Source organism: Copadichromis virginalis, linkage group LG7 (assembly GCF_057382275.1).
Source record: "Copadichromis virginalis isolate Kocher_CV1m ecotype Utaka linkage group LG7, C_Virginalis_male_GT1.1, whole genome shotgun sequence".
Taxonomy (NCBI): Eukaryota; Metazoa; Chordata; class Actinopteri; order Cichliformes; family Cichlidae; genus Copadichromis; species Copadichromis virginalis.
Genome location: NC_140624.1, coordinates 30633472 through 30653375, shown reverse-complemented (window position 1 = coordinate 30653375; position 19904 = coordinate 30633472). Strand labels below are relative to the sequence as shown.

General features: G+C 40.9%; 1 protein-coding gene across 1 annotated transcript; it reads left to right on the top strand.

Annotated features, from left to right (window-relative positions):
• The first annotated feature begins 1561 nt into the window (after positions 1–1561).
• Positions 1562–19202, top strand: LOC146705327 (uncharacterized). Its single transcript, XM_085462975.1, has 13 exons — positions 1562–1802; positions 1907–2019; positions 3633–3706; positions 7755–7953; positions 8426–8627; positions 8713–8881; positions 11186–11279; positions 11371–11406; positions 11509–11562; positions 11703–11830; positions 17974–18109; positions 18349–18419; positions 18712–19202. Exons 4-13 carry the CDS (start codon positions 7758–7760, stop codon positions 18943–18945), a joined length of 1320 nt encoding a protein of 439 aa, XP_085319101.1. The 5' UTR covers positions 1562–1802; positions 1907–2019; positions 3633–3706; positions 7755–7757; the 3' UTR covers positions 18946–19202.
• The last annotated feature ends 702 nt before the right edge of the window (positions 19203–19904 follow it).

Genomic DNA, 19904 nt, shown 5'->3' with positions numbered 1-19904 from the left:
AAGAGGTTGCAGATGTGAAAAAAGAACAACTATGTCGACGTTTATAAGCCTCCATTTTCTTCAGTGTTGCTTCATTTTAACCACACATCAAAGGAAAACTGACGCGTGGTTAAGAAACGAGAAGGTGTTATTTTTCAGATGAAGCTTCCTTCACTCACTTTGGCCTTTAACACAGTTTTTCTGTTCAGAGATTTTCCCTTCGGCTTCACAAACAGGCAACAATTCTGTGTAAGCCAAACTGTGTCCCTAACCCAAGATGGAGGGCGATGTTAATCTTACATGCCCACATATATGAAAAAGTTTTTACTGGTTTTTATTACCCCAGCACAACTACTCTAAAAAGCAGAAACACGCACTTCAAAGAGCTGTCAGCTCCTCAAAGTGCATGTGTCAGCTAAATAACAGGTTAAATACACCACATCATCTCTATCAAAGTCAGCGTTAAGCCTTTATTTAGGAAAACTTCATCATAAAACAGTTACTGTCCACCTCCTGCTGCGGTGGGCACAGAAATCTTTGTTCTGGCAGGCGTTCCCGTGACACTGTCCCTGTAGCAGGGTCCCTGTGTCAGGTGTCTTTTTGTTTGCTGTCACCATGGTTGAAGCTCGGTAATGCTGCTAACCTTCACAGACAGCAGAACATCATCTCTGTAAGGTCAGGTCACAGAGCACACAGACAGACACAGGTAAAGCGTGTCAGGGTGGAGCAGGTAATTGCACAGCAGGGCAGGGAGGAGGAAACAAAGGGGAGTAAGAAGCAGAAATCACTGCTCACTGATATTTAGTTAATCTTCTTCTTTCTGCTCCTTTCAGGGATCGCCACAGCAGCTCATTTGCGCATTAAACAACAGCAGCACTTTTAAGCTTGATCAGCTGTTGTTAGAATTTATTTAATATTACTTTCTAGTATCAGCTGATGTTTGCTGGAGCCACAGCTGTAAAAGCTGCTGGTCATGATGTCGGTTTGAATATGTGGTGAGAGGGAAACATGAAGATGAAACCAGGAGATGTCCTTACTGAATCATCAGAGCTGTGATGGAGAAACAGGTTTACCTTTTAGGTGACATGAATGAGTTAAAGGGAAGTTATGAACTGTTTCTGAGAGACAAATAACACCAGGATCCTTTTCTAAGTAGCTGACAGCTGGTAACTGTGCAGGTGCGGGTCTAGCACAGTGTTGCCAGGGGGCCAGGTAGGGCATTAACAGGGAAAGGGGGGCACAAAGAAATATGTTCTTATTCTCATTTAAAATGTCTGTTATTAAATAATTATCTGAAGATTACAACCAAAGTTTTTATCTGACGTAAAATGTATAGAAATCATACATATACCAACAAGACTGTACATCACTGTCACAACAGTGTCTGTTTTCATTCAAAGGCTTTATGGCTTTTCCTATAACACCTGGGGGGCCGGTCTCTAGTCAAAATGCCCGGGCCAATTTTTTGTCCCAGTCCAGTCCTGGTAACAAGCAGAGCAGCCGCAGGGCTGGACGGATGTGATCGTTGATAATAACATGAGCCACTTTTTCCTGTTTACGGCTCAGTCCATGAGCTGGCAGCTTACAGGGAGGACTTTGTAACGTCCTGTCTGACCGCCTCCTGTAGGAAAAAGGAAAATCTGCTGATAGCTGATAGTATTTTGGAAAAAGTTTCTTCATTCTGACTCTGTTAAAGTCTCCCAACACAATAAAGTCTCACTCTGGGTTAAAATCCCTGATCTGCTAATGACGCTGCACCTTCATCCACAGCGGATGTCAGCTTGTGATGGGATGTAAAGATGGGAGAGGAGAGCTGAGCTGAGGTAAGCGGGTCTAACTTTAACACTATGTTACTAACACTCAAACGTCTGTGGCTCAGAGTTCCCTCCCTCCTCTTGATTTGCATAAGTGCTTCTTTCTGTCTCAGATGGATGATAACACTGTCCAGTGTGATGGCAGCTCCTGACGTGTCTGCTTCTGCCCGATTCTTTCTGTGTTTGCTTCGAGTTTAGCTGAAGCTCGGACATCGCCTGCCTTCTGGTATGTTTTCCTTTTATTGATTCATTTTCACCATCATGTTTCCTTTCAGTCAGCCTGGCGCAGCATTGTATTCAGACCTGCTGACATCTTCTGTTACCTGTAGTCTACTTTTCATACTTAGATGTGTGCAGGTGTTAAAAAAATGAAAATAACACAGTGACTCTACACAATTCTGACACCAATTAAAATCATATCATTTAATTTGATGAATGTTTGATAGAGACTAAACGTTTTTTTTGGTAGTGTTTGTGGGTGTGCCGTCATTCTGTCTGTAACACGGTGAGATTTTAATGAATTCTGATTAAAATTTTCTTTTTTCCCCCACAAAAGTGGACAAAAAGCTGTTGAACTTAGAGGCTATGATTCTTACAAGTGTGCTGTGTGTTGTCATTATATAGACATTTAAAACATCATGTCACGTCATTTGACCTCTGACCTCACTTTTACATTGCACATGCGCCTTTCTTTCAAGTTTCTCGAAAATGTGTTAAATGTGATATATGTTTAAAGAAAGCAGAAACAGAATGAGCTTCCTGCTTAGGTAGAAATATACTGTAGTGTAATATTATTAATCAGTACCTATCATCCATCACCTACACCCACACGATATTTGTGTGTAATGTTGTTAATGTTATGTGGTTCATCCTGATGTAACCTGGTGTCGATAGTCAGACAGTAACTGTGTTTGTTACATTCAGGCGCTGATAGAGTCTGTTTAAAAAGACAAGAGAGAACAGATGAATACTGTTTCCTTAAAGGGTGAATGCTGCCCGCTGGAGCTTTGCGCTCTCAGCTTCTTGTTTGCTTTATTTTTTTGCCTCAAAGGAAAGTTTTAAGTTGCTTATTTGTTTGCTGACAAACAATATGAGTCCATCATCAGAAATATTTACCATGCAATAATTCAGTGACAATACTAATAATTGGCCTTTGAAATGTAGTATTTTCTTCATCATACTAGTGAGCGGCTCCATTAACAAGAGTCGGAAGCTCATTAATCAAAGAATCCATGATGAAATCAGACACCACATCCCACGCTTAACTGCTTATTCTGAAATAAGCAGTTAAGCGTGCAGTCAGAGGATGTTACTGACTGTTTAATGGTGTTCAAGCATTTCCTATTATGTTGGTGGTTTTTTTTACTTCCTGTTTTTAAAGTTTATTTAGAAACTTTTTTTTTCATATAACCACTCAGGTTCCCTTTTTCACGCGAACACCCAAACTGTGAACTTTGTGACTAATTTTCCACACCCAGCCTTTTTTTAAGAACCCACTGAGTGAAGGCCATGCATCCTCCTCCTAAAAGACTCGTGCACTTCTTTGATATGCAGCTGATTATCAGCAGTTAATAAACAACAGGCAGGCGAATTCAGTTGACAACTTCTGTTTTCTCTTATCCTGATAAGAGCCACAGATAAAAGAACCACTGCAGGCAGATTATAGCAAGGCTTTTATATGATTTCTTAGCATGGCTTTTTATATGATCAGTGCAATAAGGTGTCATTTATAATAAATTTATAGCCTTTGAGGGTAGCTGTTTTTGAAAAGTGTAACTTTCAGCTGTTGAACTCTGCAGGCATTGAGGTTAAAAACACCACACTACTCATTTCCTGTAGGTCGAGGACCCTGATACTCCTGAAGCTGCAGAGAAAGCGAAACAACAGTTTAATTGGCATTGAGGACGAGCACGGTAAGACTAGTGTTTCCTAGCTCTGTGTTTCAGCTTACCTCGTGTTATTTTAGGCAGCAGAGTGACACCAAAACAACAAGGTGTTTTAGTGGTGTCTGCGCCCACCACTGTAAGCTACAGTCGTAATCCTGCAGTGCAGGTGAAACAGCGCTTTATTACTGAAGGATCAGTGTGTGCATCCCTGTTGAGCTTAAGCTTGTTTATGTCTGTAGTGCTAATGGGTTTCCTGATTGCTGTGTGATCAGTGAACACATCATTTGAGACACTTGTATTTTGTTAAAAACTAGTTCAGCTGATTATAAACTCTGTGTCTGTAAAAATGCGGATATCTCACCAAAGATTAAACATGAGATAATGAAGATATTTGTGTGACATCTGCACAGGAAACACTTGTATGTGCAGATTAAGTGACAAAGTCTCTGCTCAGAGCAGACTGTACATATCTGAATAAGATGAGAAATTATTTAGAATTGAAATAATTTACTAATAACTACAGAAAACCTTCAGATCACACCACCATGAGGTCATCGCTGAAGAGAATGAGAGGGTTCAGTGTTTGTAGGAATCGATGCAGCACCATACACCATACAGACTAATAAAGGTTATCTTATCTTATCTTATTTCTATTTTTAAGAAAGTAGTCTTTTTAGAACCAGGGGCGGAGCCAGACATTAGAAACACCCGGGGCTTAGCCCTAAAGGGTAGTATGCATGTGGGATTTTTATTTTTTATTTTTTTTTTGGGGGGGGGGGGGGGGGGGGTTCAGAAATGACTGAAATATTAATAGGCTCTGTTTTGAGTTTTGTTAAAAAAAGAATGACTTCATATAGGGAAAAATATATATCACACATGCAGGACACCTTAAACTAGTTTTTTAATTAAGCAGCAAGGCAGAACAAAGTCGGGGCTGTATCAAGACACGAGGACTAAACCCCAATTCAACCAGACCCAGAACTGATCCGGAATTAAAACAGGACTACAACAGTAACCAAGACAGAACCAGAATCAGAACTAGATGATAGTAGCACTAAAAATCATCATAGACCTGGGCCCTATTTCAGGAAGCCGGTTTAGAAAACTCAGAGTGAAAAACGATACTCAGGGTTGAGTAACCCCGAACTGTCCAACTTGGAATATTCGGTTTCAGAAAGGCTGATAACAATTAGTTCAATCAACGCAGAGTTGCTTTAACCCCAAGTTACGCGTGCGCACGAGGATACATAAAGCCCTGATTAGTGGAGCACAGATTAAGCGAGTCACCATGGAGACGGAGGGAAAGAAGGCGCGGTCAATGTATTTTACAGCGCTTGAGGCCGAAATTCTGATGGGAAAAAAGTAACACAGCCTCAGCTGCAAAAGAAAGGGAGCATGCATGGCAAAACATAGCCGACAGAGTCAATGCGTGAGTGTTAATTTAAACATTGATCGAGGGATTTCCACCCATTTAACACGTTATTTTATCATATGTTATTTTATATTTTATACATTTTATTTTGTGAAGTGATTTGAGCGCAGGTGCAACCCAACAGGCCCCAAACGTTCCTGGCAGCAAGTAAAAATGAAATATAAAAATATAGTCCAAACAGGTAAGGTGTAATTGTATTATGAGCCATAGTGCTTGGTCTGTTTGTCCGATGTAAATCAATTGCAGTTAGAGGCTACATTAATTTCCCCTCTGTAAGCACTTATTGAAATTATCTGAGCACATTACAAGTACATATTTGCTTACTCTGTATGCTCAAATGTGACCCGTTATAGCCAACAGAAAAAAAGCGGAGGCCCGAAAAACAGGTGGGGGTCCTCCACCACCACCACTCACAGAGCCTGGCCACTTGGCTTCCACATTTGTGATAATGTTGGCAGCATCACATATGATCTTCACAGTGCAGAGAACACAAATTAGCATCCATTACTATAATGAAATAATTTGTTAGTTTGAAATGCTACAGGGAACTATGTACCTGTACATTAATGCTGTGGAAAGACTTCCTGTTCACATAGTCTCCTTCATTTACTGAAGGAGCAATGATTGGAATGTGAGTGCCATCTGTACAGCCAATCACGCCTGGGAACCGTGGGAATAAATGTAAAATTTAAGTAGTAGTTCAAGTAGCACCACATCATGAATTAAGTTTCGTTCATCCTGATACCTGCAATTTTGTGGCATCTCTCTTTGATAAATCTTGTGGGTCTATGACCGGGGAACACCACAAACGAGTACAGGAGACGTTTCAGTGCAACTGTAACATTCCTGACTGCCCGACAGACGGTAGCCTTGGAAACGTGCTCAGCGTCACCAATATTATACAGAAAGCTCCCGTTTGCAAAAAACCGAAGTGCAATACAAATAATATGCAATGAACTGAGAGCATGTCCGCGATGTGTCACATGAGCAATATTAGGCCTGAGGATGTTATTCAAATAAATTATAGATTGTGCTGAAAAACGGTAACGTTCACACAGGAAATCATCAGGAAATGATAAAATGTCCGAACGTGCTCTAATCACTCTCTCCCGGCGGAGAGCTCTGCGGAGAATTTGGGCTTCAACATCTACTGGCTCTTCAAGAAGGGACACGCCATGTCTGACACTTCCTACAGTCAGGTTTCCGACAAAGAGGCGGAGAAGGTCAGGGTTAGTTGAAGTAAACCTGCTAGGGGGCAGGTTAGCTTCACGGAGTGTGTCGTCATAGTAACTCACTCAGAATTAATCTAAACTCGCTTTGTGAAACCGAAAACCCAGAGTTTTCATTAACTCAGGGTATACTTACTCAGAGTTTGCACTAAACCGGCTTCCTGAAATAGGGCCCTGGTCAAACTTAAGCTCTCCTAGTATGGCTGGCTCCGTTTCTCCAACAGCGCACTCACAGGCAGCAGCTGCCCCGCCCTCTCGCTCAGTCGCTTAGTGCCTGAGCTCGGATCATACCAATATCAGGGGGGATTCACGCACAGTCGTAAATTCCCACAGTGTGCACTATGTGCTTCGAATATTGTGTGTACTTTTTGTTTTATATAGTTGTCAGCCAGGCATCTAACTATGAAAAATTACACTCCAAAAGACCCCGGGCTTCTGACAAAAAGACCCGGGCTTAAGCCCAGTAAGCCACCCCCACGCTCCGCCCCTGTTTAGAACACACAGAAAAAGCACTGTACAACAAAATAGAGTAAAATAATATATTATAGAAAAACAAGTTGAGCCGCAGAATAGAGTGAACATCAGAAAAACCTGACTAAACAAAAATGTTTCAGTCTTGGAGCCACAGACTGAAAGGCTGCGTTCTCCTCCAGCTTCCATCTGGTACGATGAGTCTGTGAGCAGCAGAGTGTTCAATAAGGCTGAAGCCTGGCCGTGGAGTGCTTGGTATCTCTTCTGGGAGTCAATGTAAAGAGTATAAAACAGGACTAATGAGTTTGCTTACTGAACCTGTTAATAAATTTACTTAGATTTGATTATAATTTCAACTTCCTATCACAACATTCTGATGTTTTCAGTGAACTGTGGATAAATAAAATAGGCGATTAGGAAAATACTGATGCTGATGAAAACAGTTCACTGGAGGTTAACTCCTATTTGTATGAAATGGTCGAAAGAATTGGAACATTTTAGAACAACTGTCATAGAGAACGGGAACACTAAAAGTTTGAGAGACACAAATAGAAATATTTAAATGGTTATAAATCGTGTCTGTTTTTCAGATGGTTTTGAGTGACGTGCTGTAATCAGATACCTTTCACAGACACAACATTTCTCAGTTTCAGTGTTTAATATGTTGAACTTTTAGCATTTTGAGTGGCTCCATACTGCAATGTTTTGGTAACGATCAGAGAAACATAGCTTTATTTTTACTCTTTTATATTAAATATTGGGTTATAAGGATTTGCAAATGGCTGCATTCTTTTAGATTTGCATCTTAGACAGCGTCCTATCTTTTCCTGGACGCAGGAAAAGTTGATCATTTTTGCAGCATTTGGATAAATCTGCAAATTAACCATTAAGAAATCCATGCAGTGAATTGAAAACAGCTGTGTTTGTTTTATTGTCTCCACAGAAGATGTTTGCAGCTGAGGCCAAAAAACTGATTGACAAGGTGGGAGATAAAGAGCTCATCTATAATGAGAGCCTAATCAAGAAAGTAGATCTGCTGACTCTGGTCAAAGTCAGCAAAGGAAAATTCTGGCCAGTGCAAAAGTACAAGATAATGCAACTCAGTCTGCCCGAGCTCATGGAGGTGGAAGACTTCAGCCCAGGTGTGTATTCAGATGCATAAACACACACATATTTTGTGTCACACAATATAAATACACCTTTTTTTATGACTGAGTCCCATTGGCCTGGTGATGATGATATAATACTGTAGTTCACATGCTGACCTTAATTCACAGAATCTATCTTATTCATCTCTGCCCCTCATCGTCCATACTTTTGCCAGAAAGAAAGGAAGGGTGATAAAGTAAGACAGAGGATGATGGGTTGTGACCTGCAAGGCAAACAGGCTCACCAGTGTCACAGTGAACTAATACATTCCTTAATCCACAGAAGGGAGAATCAGCTGGGAGTGTGTGTCTTTATGCTCCAGTTATACCAGAGGTGGCGGTGGGTGTGCCTCTGTCTCCTAAATAACTCCCCCTCATTAAGCTGACCTGTGTGTTGTGGTACATTGACCTCATAATATATAGAACGACTGTATCATGTGTAAGTGATGCTCCTTTCTCCCTCCAGAGTGCACAGATGAGCCCTTTGTGAGTAATTTCATGACTTCAACAAAGACGAGCGGGAGAGGAGGGTTAGGTGGAAAAGACATTGGTGTGTATGAAGCTGAAGTGAATGCAGGCGCTGACAGTATGGATGGACTAGTTCAGCCCGTCAACATGATGTCGAAGAAAGTCGACCTTAAAGCCCTGAGGAGCGCGCTCAGTGACGGGTAGGGCTCTGTCTCTGCTCAGCGATCGTTGTTTTCCAAACATGCGCTAACCTTTTTACTCTCTGCTGCTGCTTCCTGTTTCCAGGACCATAAAAACAGACAAAGTGAACCTGCTGGCACTGAAAACGAAGGATAAACTGGCTTTTGTTCACCAGACAATTTACAACTCTTCTCCTGTCACACTTATTAGAAAGTGCACGAGGGATGGGTCCTTGTTAGCCTCCTGCATAAAGATACTGAGTCTGTTTGCAAAGGTGAGTGAATCTCCAAAAGATGAAGACATTCTGGGCTCAGCTTTGTTTTCAGTAACTCATGTTTGAGCTGTATTGGTAATGAATTGATTACTTGTTTGTGAAGAACAAACTGTCCAGAGTGCAGGTGCAGCATGATTTGTCTGTAGTGATTAAAGTGATCGAGTTAATGAATTTGAATCAGGAATTCTTTACGTATTCAGTAGACTGTTGGTAACTTCTGCCTCATTGTTTAATCAAAACTGATTCTGCGGACATCAGGACTCTGGGAATCCAATCCACTTCCGCAGGACTCCACTCACTTTGTTCCACTTCAGGAACTCAAAGGCTATTTGTGGTCATAAACGTCCCTGGCAGGCCTATTTCAAGGCCACATTTGAGGAAGAAACAAGTTCCTGTATAACCCCCCAAAAATAAACTCCTGAGTAGCAGACTGGTTAAAGTCATAAAAATAAGTATTGTGTAAAAATTCAACAACTATGAAGAGCATAATTCCCAAATTACTATTTAGAAAACAGCATTTGCCACAGAGCACGGTTTCCACGGTTTCCTGGTTCCTACACTGCAATGCTAACAAGCAGGCAGAATACCCAGCACTGTAAACCCTGGCACCAGGCCTGACCCGTGGTGTAGCCAGGTCATTTTATTAGAGTGACGTGATTATTTACCGGAGAGTGGCACATAAACAGATGCTCTGCAGCAAGAACCATTGTAGACATCATCTGATGGAGCTGTGTGTAACATTTAAGGTCAAGGTCAAGTTTATTTATATAGCACATTTCCAAACAGTCCATGCTGCACAAAGTGCTTAACAATGTAAAATGCCACTAAAATAAATAAAATGCAGTGATGCAGTAAACTATAGAAAAGCAATTAAAAAAACTAAAACAACAGCAACAACTAAGGCTGTTAAAACCAAAAATGTTTAGGTCAGAGTGTGTTAATAGCCAGACTTAAGTGTGTGTCTTTAGTAATGATTTAAAATGTTTGAATGTTTGTGCAGATCTAATATTAAGAGGAAGGCAATTCCAGAGTTTGGGACCTGCCGCACAGAAGCCTCTGTGTCCACGATAGTTAAGTTTAGTCTGTTGAATAGTTAAGGTTAGTTTGGAACTCATGGTTCTTTCTGGAGCATAAATATAAAGGTGGTCAAATAGGTAAGAAGGCGCTTGGCCGTTAAATGATTTAAAAACAAAAAGTAAAAATTTAAATTGGATCCTGTAAGGAACAGGGAGCCAATGTAGAGAGGCCACACCCAGGATAATATGCTTCTTCTGTTTAGTGCCAGTTAGCAGACGAGCAGCTGCATTTCAGACCAACTGGAGACGATAAAGAGAGGCCTGGTCCAAACCAAAGTACAAAGAATTGCAGTAGTCCAGTCTGTAAGTAATGAAGAGATGAATAACACGTTCAAAGACATTAGCTGGAAGGTACGGCTTAACCTTGGCTAGCTGTCTTAAATGAAAAAAGCTGGATTGGACTACTGAACTCACCTGCCTACACAGTTTAAAGCAACCATCAAGGTACACACCGAGGTTTTTAACCACTGTCTTACAATAGGAGGATAAGGGGCCTGGACTGCTGTCAATGGGCTTAATGAAGCTACCAAAAATGACAGCTTCTGTTTTGTTTTCATTTAATAAAAAAATAAATAAAAAATTAAAGACATCCACTGTTTAACACTATCAAGGCAACATAATAATAACTGAAGTGGGCCTGTCCCCGCTTTTAAAGGCAGATAGATCTCAAAGTCATCTCCAAAATAGTGAAAAAAGAAGAAAGTGAAGAAAGGTTGTACTGTGAGAAAACAGATCCCAGTGGCAACATATGCAGTGCAAACAAGGCAGGACCCAAACTAGAGCTTTGAGGTGCACCATAATTAAGGGGGGCTATTTTGGAGCTGTGATGGCCCATGTTGACATAAAAAGTCCTTCCAGATAAGGACCAAAACTACTGAAGAGCAAACGCTATTAGGCCATCATATGATTCCAGCTGTGATTGCAGGATATCATGGTCGACCACGTCAAAGGCTGCTGTCAGTTCCAACAACAAGAGGGCAGCAGCTTTAGAATTTGGGTGTTCACGCTGCAGCAGCTCTTTAAAATGTTTGGAAGAATTCAAGCAGTCTGTTGTAAACCTGATCCCTTCACCTCAGCAACTTCAGACCAAAGGTCTCCAAAACTCTTGGAAATGGACTGAAGATCATCTAAATTGTGTGGCAAATGGAGAACAATGATAGTGTTTCTTCTATGCTTGTGTATTGATTGTGCAGTTATGTGTAATTTAACAAAAAATAAATGTTTTTAGGGCCACAGAAAAGAGAAGACAAGCTTCACTGTTCCAGAAAAATCCACCTTTGCTTACGGCCTGGTGGAGATAAAGATAGAGGATGAGAAGCTGAGTAAGAGCACAACACTGTGTTGATTGCATGTGTGTGTGTTTGCGTGTGTGTGTGTTACTGAGTATAATTTCTGTCCTTTGCTCTCATTTAGAGATCTCGTGTGAACCCTGGACTCGAGGTGCCCTCGGTATGTTGCTGTGTGTGGTTGAAGTTGATGCCATGTTTGTCTTAATGTTCACATCAACATGAAGTCTTTCTCACTTTTAATAATCTTGAGGTCTGTTTTCAGATGGACTCTTTGGCGATGACATAGAGAGTGCGATGCTACAACAGATTAAAGAAGGTGTGTCTGACAGTTTGAGCTTTTCCCTGTTCTGAATTAATCAGAGTGAAGCTTTTGGAATTTGGGACCTACAGCACAAACTCTGCTTTAATTTATTGAGTGTGATCGTATCAGTTCTGCTATTTCTGTGTTTGCCGCAGAACTAAAGATGAAGGATGCTTTTCTGCAGCCGCTGGCAGATCTTCCTGAGTCGACCCGTCATGATCTACTGAAGAAGCTCAGCGAGCTTGCTGAGGATGGGGATACTCTCTCTCTGCTGGAGCAAACAGTAAGAAGAATGTTTACAACATCTGAAGCTTCTTTGTGCTCATCATGAGGTTTCATCTCCCACTGATCTTAATTCTTCAACTGATGCTTCATCAGTTACTGCAAGGAACAAAAAGTGAAGAGATGGTTAAACAGGCAGTCACGTGAGAATGGAGGTTCCACAAGAATAAACAAGCATCAGTCTAGCGGATTATCAGCAAAGGAGAGTGCCTGTATAAAAGCAAATGTTTTGGCAGTTTGCTGATCTGGTGCATTCAGGTGTGTTAACACAGTGCTACAGTTACCCCACCAGTGGACATCCCAGGTCAGACCATGTAACCTCAGATAAACTGCAACAAACCCAAGAGCTACATCTCAGACTCCACAGGCCTTAGGTTAAATGATTAAGTTCATGACAGCAAAATTAGAAAAAGAATGAACATGTGGGGTTTGTTCAGAAGGGTTGCCTGAAGAAAGCCTCTTCTTTCTAAAAAGAACGGAAAAGCTCAGCTTAGGTTTGCAAAGTTGTTTCTGAACAAACTCCAAGACTCCAAGAACACAGCTGAGATGTCTAAGCAGCTGAACAGAGTAAACTGTAAACTGCTCCATAACCAGAGTATTCAAGATTCAAATGTGAGGCCATCTGTCCCACAGCTAAAGCTTAGATCAAAACTAGGTCAATGATCAGAGCACATCAGCACATCTCTGAAAACTGTAAGAGTGGCAGGATCTTAAGAATCCTGTGCATAAATAAATCCTCACAAACCTCAGTGCACTAAGAAGAGTGAAGCAAAATTGCTCCACTCTATGGAACGCCAGGACTGCCATAATGAATTAATTAAATACACCATTAAATAATTAATTAAATGTGTCAATAATTAATTAAAATTGGAATTAATTAATTAAATAAATAGTTATGATACATGTAATTAATTAATTATTGACACATTTAATTAATTATTTAATGATATATTTATTTATTTCATTTTGGCAGTCCTGGCGCCTGGCTCTCATCATGAAATAATTTTATCTGTCAGCCTCACCCATCAAACTCAGGGGGCGGGGTTAACGCTGCCCATGCAGCTTCTCTAACATTTGATTGGTTGCCGTGGAAAGTAAGTCAAAACAGGTCGATCCTAGATAATCGATTGCTTGTGTAGACTTGGGGCAGCCAGGTATCCCAGAATGCAGATCAAATCACAAGCAGCAATGGTGGTGGTGTAGTTTTAAAATACCCCGTTTTTCTGTCACCAGCTACACTTTTAACAGTGTTTTAGCTGCGAATGTCGCAACGTATGTCTGGTCAGGTTGTCAACATAGAACATGTTTGCAAAAGTGCTCAGATGTTTTCAGAGATTTCACTAGCTCTGCTAACAGTTAGCATGCAGAGTAGCCGAGGGGGTACGTTAACCGGTTTGTTTACATATTCCACTCTCCGTGTTCCACATGTTGCATTCGCAGATTCTCATTTTCACCGAACGATCGTCTCTTTCCGCCTGGTCTTGTGTCTCTGTGCTTCTGTAACATAAAGAACGAGCTGACATTTTTCTCACGAAACCAGCGATCAGCTCAACAGACCCTCAGTTTACCTGCATGCATCCTCCTCCTCATCTGTCAGCTGTTTAACACCTGCTGCTAATTCAAGAAACACGCCTACGTTACCTGGTGATAGTCACAGTTTAACTGGGCAGCCGGTGCTCGATATAAAGCAATGTCAGCGCAATTTTCTGCACAAGATAAGTAAATATAGTGTTTTCCCCGAGCGCAGAGCTGCTGGAGCTTGTTTCCTTACAGAGCACTTTATAGGCGAACCAGCTTCATCAGCGGCTGATGTCCAATCACCAGCACACAGCTTTGAAACCTCAGCTGAGTTTTAGCTCTCAGTGGTTAAACGCTGGACTTCATTCACTCAGGTTCTGTCTGTCGGGTCACGTTTACTTCGCTGTTTTATTCACAACTGAGCAAATCGGTTTGGCTGAGGTTAAAGTTACGTTTCATAACTGCATAGTTTCACAGACGTTTAATGGTTCACTGGCACATGTGTGAGACTGAACTATTCGCTTTTCTTTATCTGGTGTGTTTTGGATTTAACAGTGAATTTTGAGATTAAACTGACTTTTAAAATGTTTTTATACAAAGAGGAAAGAGAAGGCGCATTTCCACCGAGAGGAGCAGAGTTTGCAACAGCATGTTCATCATGAAGTCTGCAACCTGGACAGAAATATTATATCATCTGTTTTTTAATAGTTATTCAACTGTATTCTAAGCACCAGCTGTCTGTTAGAATGTGATTTTTTTTTTCTCTCTGTTGGCAGAGGTATAAAAAATGCGCAGGAAAATCTGACGTGCATGGCGAACTTCACCGACGATATTTAGGGAGGAATAAACACACATCAAACATAAATGAACCATTTTTTTGCTTTTTCGGTCATGTTATGTTTACCTGTCAAAGGCTTGTTACAAACTATGAAACACATCGTGCAGACTTCTGGATGTTAGAAGAAAAGTAATACTGCTCATGAATGAGACTAAAGGCAGGAAGGTGTCCTTTAAAACTAAACATGTTAGTAGGACCTCCCTATTTATATCATAGTTTATGATATAGCACATGTATTTCAGTAATAGCCTGCTGATTTCAGTGTAGTGGTGAACAGTCGCAAAGCTCACGTGGGCGTTATCTGTGATACTCCTTAACTATAATTTATCCAAGTTAACTTCAGTTAACCATTCAGACAGTTCTTTTGCAATGAAAAACATAAACACCCATGCTGCCGGGAGGTTTTCTCAGTGCCAGCTGTTAACATTATAGCTGCTTATGCAGTAACCATGGTAACCACGGACTCTGAGCGGCTGGATCGACGGAGGTCAGACAACAATTTTACATGTATGATCTTAAAACAGGACACAGCCACTATACGTGCTGGCCTCATATCAAATGTGAAGGCAGACTGAGTCTATGTTTGACGTTTTTTATATCTAATCTTCCTTTTCAAACATTTAAACAGCAGCGAGTCTGCAGCTGAGGGAATACAAACTCAAATTGTCGGAACAGGTTTGCTCGTTTCTTGGATTCATTTGGTGATTTATTAAATGTATAACTGTTATTCTAATCTGCTGCTGAGTCTCTTACACTTTTCTTTATGCTGTATATTTTCATGTCTCTGGAATAGTTGGCAGTTAGATAGTCAGCTGGGAAACTCTGTGTTGACTCATGGAGCTGAGGATATCGTGGATATGCTGACCTCGCTGCGTGGTGTACAGGGCCGTTTACCCTCATGATTAATATTCACAATAAGAATATTAGCCGAACATCATGAAGTCTGTATGTGTTTCATAGTGTCGAACAACCTTTGTACAGTTAAAGCCAGCAGTTACTACATGACGGAAACACCAACGTTATCTCTTTTATGTGTTTATACACAGGTCACGCTGATTACTGAACAAAAACCCAAAGATCAGATGTTAAACAGATTTATTTGCTCTCTCCTCCTTAAACATGTTTTTAATGTTAGAATTCAGAATTGGCGACTGAAACACGTAGGACACATAAGAACATCAGGAAATAAAACATCGATAAATATAACCTCAGTAAAAGAAGTCAGCGGGGGTTACTACAGCTGTGTACCGGGGCCTGAGCTTTGTCGGTGGGATTGCTTGCGAGGCGAGCGGGTCTATCCCACGCTTTGCCGTGAGACTGGGCAGACATCTCCGAAATCATCGAAGCACTTTTGCAAAGAGGCTGTATCTTGACAAACCGACCAGACACATGAAGATTAAACCACTACATTCTCGGCTAAAAAAAAATATTAAAACGGTATTTGGTAACACACAAACAGGGTTTTTCAAAGTTCAGTTCTGTTAGTTTCCACATGCCGGTTGTTGTGTGCTAGAAACAATGGCCACCAGGCCAAAGCAATGGTTTTGACTCGATCAGTGTTAACCCCGCCCCCTGAGTTTGATGGGTGAGGCTGACAGATAAAATTATTTCAAGATGAGAGCCAGGCGCCAGGACTGCCAAAATGAAATAAATAAATATATCATTAAATAATTAATGAAATGTGTCAATAATTAATTAAAATGTGAAATACATAAATAATTAATTAAATGTGTCAATAATTAATTAATTACATGTGTCATAACTATTTATTTAATTAATTCCAATTTTAATTAATTATTGACACATTTAATTAATTATTTAATGGTGTATTTAATTAATTCATTATGGCAGTCCTGGCGTTCCATACACTTCAACGTGAGAAACTGATTAAAAGGATCGCTTAAAGTTATTGCTGCTTAATTATATTTCTAAAAGCTCTTTACTGATATTTCTCAGCTATCGGAACCATGGATGCTGCTGGTTATCAATCATGTATGCACAGGCCCAACAACCAATACTGACAACAGGCTTGGGGCTTTACAGACAGCAGGTACAGTTAGGGCCATATATTTGGACACTGGCACAAGTTTTTCTTTTACCCATTAACTGAAACATGTTACAATTATAGTTATATAACAGACATAAATGTAGACTCTCAGCTTTCATTTGAGGGTATACACATTACAAAAGTAATTGGACAGTTGACTCAAAGGCTACTTGATGTGCAGATGTGGGCAATTCCTTTGTTATGTCATTGTCAGTTAAGCAGATAAAAAGCCTCGAGATCATTTGAGGTGTGGTGCTTGCATTTTGACGATTTTGCTGCGAACAAACAAGGTGCGGCTCTGTATGCAGGTGCAACAAGCAATCCTTAAGCTGGAAAAACAGAAGAAAAAAACAATTGCTACAATATCAGGAGTGGCAAAAACTACAGTTTGGTACATCCTGAGAAAGATAGAAAGCACTCGTGAACTCAGCACCTGGACCTGGAGGTCCACAGAAGACAACAGTGGTGGATGATCACAGAATCATTTCCATGGGGAAGAGAAACCCCTTCATTTCATGTCTTGATGCATGCTCAATCATCCAGGTAAGGAAATCCCAAAAAGGGGATTCTGTTCACCTGGACAAAGTGTTTTCAGTGGAAGAAACATTTTGTCACTCATCCAAGTGACTTCTTCACTCTCAGCTGGCTGCAGGTTTCCCCAATCTTATAAACAGTAAATTTGCACAATGACTGAAACTGGGCAGTGGGCTGTGAGGTCATAACCTCACAACATCCAACCAACTGAACTACACCGTCTACCATAAAGAGAAGACTGAATGAAAGTAAATGCAAATGGTTCACTGCAAGGTCCAAGCCACTCATAAGACTCAAGAATAGAAAGGCTCAAAAAAACCAAACAAACACAGTCCTGGAAAAGTATTCTTTGAACAAGAAAAACGCATGCAGAAGGCGTGGAACAGCTCATGATCCAAAGCATACCACAACATCTGTAAAACACGATGGAGACAGTGTGATGGTTTGGGTATGCATAGCTGCCGTAGGCACTGGGACACTAGTGTTTAATGATGATGTGACACAGGACAGAAGAAGCTGAATTAATTCTGATGTCAGAGACATACTGTCTGCTCAAATCCAGCTAAATACAGTCAAATTAAATGGGCGGTTTTTAATAATACAGATTGACAATGAACCAAAACCTACACCCAAAGCAACCCAGGAGTTTATTCAAGCAAACAAGTGGAATATTCTTGAATGGCCTGGTCAGCCACCATATCTTGATCCAGCTGAGCATTTCACTTGTTGAAGACTAAACTTCAGACAGAAAGGCCCACAGACAAACAGAAATTCGATGCCGCTGCAGTAGAGGCCTGGCAGAGCATCAAAAAGCAGGAAACACGTCCATGAGTTCAAGACCTCAGGCTGTCATTGCCAGCAAAGGTTTGTCAGCATTAGAGTATTAGAAATGAACATTTTATTTTCAGTTATTTAATTTGTCTAAATACTTAGTCTCTGAAATGGAGGGATTGAGTTAAAAATGGTTTAGTTCTTCACATTTTTATGCATCTTTTTGTTCAACCCACTGACTTAAAGCTGAAAGTCTGAACTTCAACTGCATCTAAGTTCTTTCATTTAAAATTCATTGTGGTAATGTACAGAACCAAAATTAGAAGAAAGTTGTCTCTGTCCAAACATTTATGGACATAACTGTAGTTTTATGTTCTCCATGACTAAACACCATCCTGCTCTGATACTACTACTAATAATCCTCTGCTTCTCTCAGTTGGATCACTGCAGTAATGGAGCATTTGAAGGCACTTTGTCTCAGGCTGCCTCCTCCTTCATGGACCTTCTCGATATTTCAAACATCTCCACTGCTGTGAAGGATGCTGTTCACCTGTTGGTCAGCGCGTTGGACAGTAAGTCAGCTGACCTGCTCTGAGACATTTATCCCATCCAGTAACATGTAGATGCTCCACATCAGGTGTGGTATGTGAGCTGGAGGTGGTGGGGCTGAGATAAAGCTGCTCAGGTGTGATTTGGGAGTGTGTGAGACCTCAGCTCACAGTTTTATTGACACATCTGAAGCAAAGTGTTTCAGTGTTTCAGTTCATCACATCGTCATCAAACTTTGTCTTTCTTCTTCATGTTTGTGCAGCTCTGCCAGATGAAGTGCCGCCACTTCTGACCCGCTGCAGTCCAGATACTCTGAGAGTGCTCAATCAGCTGGTGGGTCCATTCACTCATTCATCTGCATTCATCTACATGCTCCTCTCAACAGCTGCCAGCCTGATCACAGCTTATCCTACAGACTGAGCACACTGAACATGTGTAATCTGACACCTTAAAGCATCGTCTGTCATGTTTTTGTAATGAAGAAGAATAAACTAAAACTAAACAGAAAATCCCACACGTGTAAAAGCACATCAACAGCAGCTCCGCCCACTATCAGCAGCCTGTGGGCGGAGTCTTCCTCATGTTTGAATCTGATCAGACAACAGCTCCCTCTCTGCTTCTCCAGGTGGATGGTCTGAAGGACGGTCGGGCCACACTGCCAGAGTCCCTGCCCGTCCCCCTGCAGGAGGGAGGGGAGCTCCGCTGGGCGGCCGAGTTCATCTGTTTGAACGATCAGAAGCTGAAAGAGTTGAGTGACGGCTGGGACCGGCCCGAGCTGCCCCCAGAGGTTCTGCTGGAGGTTCTGTGCCTCGCTGTGCAGGGACTCAGCTTCCTGATGCAGCCCACAACAAACCCTTAATGTCAGCTGCTGTGATCTTTGTTAACCTGTTTTCACAGCAGCGTTCTGCATCTTTGAACGTTTCTGCCATTGTTTCCTGAACTTTCATCTGTCAAAGATCAAAAATAAAAAGAATAATCTAATAAAATATATATATACTTTTAAATAAATAAAACTTCATACTTTTATGTTCGGCTCATGGTTTTAATATTTTATTAGTTTTTGCTGCACTCCTTTATGTTCTGTCCTGTTCCCTCCTCTGTGCCCCTGACCCTGTTTCCATGCTTGTTTACTGTTAGTTATTTTTACAATATTGATATAGAACTAATCTCTTGAAATATCATATATCAGATTTGGTACTTGAGAGACAAGAAAAAGAAGTGACAGCATGCAGAGAAGGAGGCTAAACATTGTGCCCTCTGCTCCAGAGACAGTCCTCACAAACAGGCGATAGAAACTGTAGGGTCAGAGTCTGGACTGAACCTTATGCCCTTTTTAAGAGGACTTTCTGTGTTTATGGTTTCATCCTGCAGATCTCCATCTGGAAAACGTTACAGTCATTTATTTTTCAACCATCAAAAAAACATTTCAGTCCAAGCAACCTTTAATGAAAGATTTAATTTATCAGACGGAGTTTCAGTTCTGCTTTAGGGTTTCTCATTATTACTCACATTTTAAAACATTTACTTCTTGTGGCTTGTTGGAGTTTCCAGAGATGTGAGAGGAGACTTACCGGCGCCATCATGAGGAAAAATGCTGCATCTGCAATTCTGAAGAAAGTTGAAATCAATTTGAAACAGGATTTAATCTACACATCTGAAAAAAATATACTATGCTAATATTTCTTATAATCAGGGTTGAAGACATGTAACATGTAACAGGAGACTCAGCGCTGCTGTAAGGTCGACACAACAGGTTCAGATGTTAACGAAAGTTAAAACGCTGCTGTTAAAATTGATGAGTGGGAGTCTCATTTTCAC

Bases quoted from the DNA above. Each gene is read 5' to 3' on its own strand.
- LOC146705327 (XM_085462975.1), top strand. From the start codon at position 7,758: ATGTTTGCAGCTGAGGCCAAAAAACTGATTGACAAGGTGGGAGATAAA. The intron at 8,882-11,185 runs GTGAGTGAATCT...AAATGTTTTTAG, and splicing joins TACTGAGTCTGTTTGCAAAG to GGCCACAGAAAAGAGAAGAC. The intron at 11,280-11,370 runs GTAAGAGCACAA...GCTCTCATTTAG, and splicing joins GATAGAGGATGAGAAGCTGA to AGATCTCGTGTGAACCCTGG.